Genomic DNA, 3,653 nt, shown 5'->3' with positions numbered 1-3,653 from the left:
TGCGTAACTAATAAGTGACACCAACGACGCGAAGGATCGAATGGTGAACTGGTCTTTTTGCGCCGCTAAATCCAGCTTGGTCACCGTCTTGATCGAATTGCGAACCTGCCGCTGCCCCTCCATCCAGGCAAACTCTTCACCCCAAAACACACAACCTTTTCTTCCTTCGCACAACAGCTCTTCATCCGTCCACGAAGCCACAGTCTCCCGCTCAGGGGAGGTGAGGAGGTTGGCTTGCCGTATCCGGCCAACAATCTGGCGCACCGCCGACACAAATGCCGCTTCCTGACCCTCCGCCGCGGCCACCAAGATGTTGTCGATCATCGTTTCAATAAACACGGGAGTGTCTATGTCGACGATGGTCCACGTAACTGCCTGGCCTACTGCGACGCTCCACCTCGCACCAGTCGGGAGCGTCTTCAGGCGATACATGCCACCATCTCGCGCGCGAAAAACGAACTTGTCCCTGATCTCCTCTGGCAGAGGGATAGCGTCGTAGAACGCCTCGAAGTCGAGCTGGAACATGTATCGGGCGAAGCGGAGACGTTGGCGGCGCTCCAGACGCGATAGGCGGGTGATGGAGGGGAGTTCACTCTTCCGGATGACTCCGTTGAGGTGCGACTCCGTTATCAAGCGGCGGCGGCCCTTCGCCTCGTACACGGTGAACAAGTTCACACCGTGCACCCCATCTGGGAGCGGGTGGCGCACATTCTCGCTGCAGCGCTCAAACTTGCCGCGGGCCACAGCCGCCTCCAAATCCGTCTGCGACAGTTTGACAGTTTTCACCGTGCGCGACGTGCGCAGGAACTGAAATGTTTCGGGTCGCATGTAACGGAACGACTCCGACAAAAAACTGCGAGTCCAGGAGTGGGCGGTGGGCATGCGGAAAAGCGCTTCCGCGTCGAGGGGCGTCGTCTCTTTGAGATGCAGTGGCCAGGCGGACGGTGGTGGAAGCTGCAGCGGTGGTAGCCCTTCACGCCGGCGGATCTCCGCAAGGAGGACGTTGTCGTCAACCCTCAAGTCTCTTGCAGTGGGGGCCTTCCGGCCTAGGTGCTCTGCCTTTGCAAGACCGCAGCAACGTTGTCCTGTGCAGCTACGTCCTCCGCCGTAGCTTGCAGGCCATAGCCCAAGTACCGCCGCAGGGTCTCCAACCGCGTGTGACCGGTGATCCGCATCAGGATCGCCTCCGGCACCCCTTGCGCCGCTAGGTTCCTGGTGGCCCCCTTGCGAAGCGATGGAAGCGCCGCCGACGAGTTCACCGCACGGATGGCCTCTCGCACTCGGGTGCGCAGCGGGATATCGTCGGGGAATATTCTGCCCCCGAGTGGACGGTTCGCCATGATGCGTTGCACCACGCTGGCATCCACGCGGCTCAAAACTGTCGGGATCGTCTACGGCCCGCGGAACCGGGCACCTTTTCCCCGACGCACCGTCACCTGCATGCGGACCGAACGGGGTGCTACCTCTTCTGCAAAATGAATGTCCTTGACGAGCAGGTTCGTCACATCGCCAGGCCGCGCAGCGCAGGCCCACATCAGCACAAGAAAAGCGTCAGACTCGGGGTCGACGCGGACTGCAGTCAAGACCCGCTTGTACTCCTCCACCGACAACGGCACCGGCGGCTGTGGCTCCGACTCGCGCTCGAAACGTCGGGCTCCCGATATAGCTTGGCGCCACTCCGGTTCCCGGGCCAAGTCCACCGGCCGCGTCTGGTTTGTGTAGAGGGGCAGCTGGAGTAGAGCGGCCTGAATGGACGCGTAGTGTCGCGCCATCGTCGACCACTTCCAATGGCGTGCGCAGCCCATCCTTCGCACCAGCTCGACCGCCGCCGTGTGCAGCGGGAGCGACAAGAGATCCTGGGGCATCGCGCGCAGGTTCTCCAGCCACGTGCGGTGTTGGATGCGCACCTGCGGGTTCATAGCCGCCCACGCCACCTGAGACACATGAGGGGGCTTTCCGGGATGGATGAACCAATCCCGCGGACAGGCACACCCCTCCGGATGCCTGCCGTTCCAGTTTAAAGGACCTGAAAGCCCTGTGTTCAGCGCACGGTCCATTTCCCCATGCGGGTCGTCCACCGGGGAACCCTGAGCAACGGCCCTCTGATCAACACGTCGTCGCGGCACAGGAGATGGCAAACCAGTGTGTACCGGCGCGCTGAGCACGTACAAGCCGACAGATGCCACGGAGACCTCACGCGTCACCGTATCGTGGCCAGGCTGCTCGGTACGTGAGCGGACATCCGCATGGTGCTCCGCCCCGAGCGTAAAGACGTGCTCATCGATGCTGGCCGGAAGCGGGACATCCTCCATTGCTCGGATCAAGAAAAAATATCGTCTGGAGCGGATATCCACGTCCTCAAGAATACGCGGTGGCCCCATTGGCTGCTGTACCCCATAGTGAAGAGGAGTGTGCCCAAGCTTCGCGAGGGCGGACGGAACGCTTTGCGGCACTCCCGTCGGGAAACCGGCGCGAGTGACGCGCTGACGGATGGCGGGAATTATAAGCGCGCGATACTGACCGTCAGCCACCGAAGCCAATACAGATGCGGACAACATGTAGCCCATACCGATTACCCACGCGTGGGGCTCGCTCGACTCGTAGGTCGCCTCCCAAGCACCCTCGGCACAACCCGTAAGCGGTGAGTCCGTCGTGGCGGCCGGCTGCAATTTGTTCAGGGCCGTTGGAGGTGGTGGGGTTGCAGGCGCCTGGTGCGGCGCAGGAATGAGGGAGGAAGGCTTCCCGAGGAGGGCCGCGCTGATGTTGCGCAGAAAAACGTCTCTTTTCGGGTGGTTCTGGGCTGCGGCGAAGAGAAAAGTCCGCAGGCGTGCCGGGAGGTCAGCCGCGGGGACGATGGTGATGCCTAAATGATGCGCAAAGAAGTTCGCTGTCATGAAAATGCCACAGTCGTCGCTGTCGCGTGCCTGACGCTGGCAAGGGCAAAATTCCAGCTCTATCGCAGGCCAGATGCGACGGACCCGCTTCCACAAATCTCTGTGAACCGCCCAAGACGGCGCAGAGTCGAAGATCCGGAGAAGCAGTCCCTCGCCTGTTCCATCACAAGACGCACTGGAGAGGATGCCTGCGATCCAGTGGTGGTGGCTAAAGAGGGGGACATACAATGTGCCGTGCGCCATCAGGCGGGCTTCGATCTTCCGCTTGAGGGCAGAGACAGCGGGGTTGGAGAGGGGGTCAAGGACACCACGTGGCGCAAGGTCGGGTAAAGTGCGACACGGGAACGTCTGCCCCGAAGGGAGGTAGCGGCGATACAGGTCATCCAGCTCAACACTGGACGTGCGCCCTTGGCGGAGGTCACCTCCCCACACGACCTCACCGAACGGCGCAGCTGGATGAGCCTCTGGTGGCCCCGCCGGCCCTTTACCGGGGCGGCAGGGCTCCCTCGTTTTTTGGTGGGCGAACGGCGGAGGAGGGTACCGTGTCGGGGGCAGCGCCGCCGCTGTAGTACGCGGTACGGCGAGAGCGCGCGCGGCCAGCGTTGGTGCGGCGTTGCTGCTGGTGTTGCTGCTGCTCCTGGTTCCGCGCAGTAGAGATGAGAGTCTTCAATTTCGACTCTATCTCCTGGTGCCGCTGCGCATCCGAGGCTTGCAGTCCTCCAAGGAAGGCCTCGAGGTCCGACAGATCCACATGGGCCA

The 3,653-nt window shown here is 62.2% G+C and overlaps 2 protein-coding genes across 2 annotated transcripts; both read right to left on the bottom strand.

Moving 5' to 3' along the window:
• ABB37_06755 (TATE DNA Transposon) lies at positions 1-882 on the bottom strand (the record flags this gene model as incomplete). Its single annotated transcript, XM_015805136.1, has 1 exon — positions 1-882. A coding segment is annotated over one exon (882 nt), but the record flags the coding sequence as incomplete, so codon positions are not given.
• Positions 883-1,391: 509 nt separating this feature from the next.
• Positions 1,392-3,137, bottom strand: ABB37_06754 (TATE DNA Transposon; the record flags this gene model as incomplete). The annotated part of the gene is made up of 1 exon (XM_015805135.1): positions 1,392-3,137. The coding sequence occupies one exon, from the start codon at positions 3,135-3,137 to the stop codon at positions 1,392-1,394; it is 1,746 nt and encodes a 581-aa protein (XP_015656428.1).
• Between the last annotated feature and the right edge of the window lie 516 nt (positions 3,138-3,653).

Source organism: Leptomonas pyrrhocoris (genome assembly GCF_001293395.1).
Source record: "Leptomonas pyrrhocoris isolate H10 chromosome Unknown, whole genome shotgun sequence".
Classification (NCBI taxonomy): domain Eukaryota; phylum Euglenozoa; class Kinetoplastea; order Trypanosomatida; family Trypanosomatidae; genus Leptomonas; species Leptomonas pyrrhocoris.
This window is presented reverse-complemented; position numbering and strand designations above follow the sequence as displayed.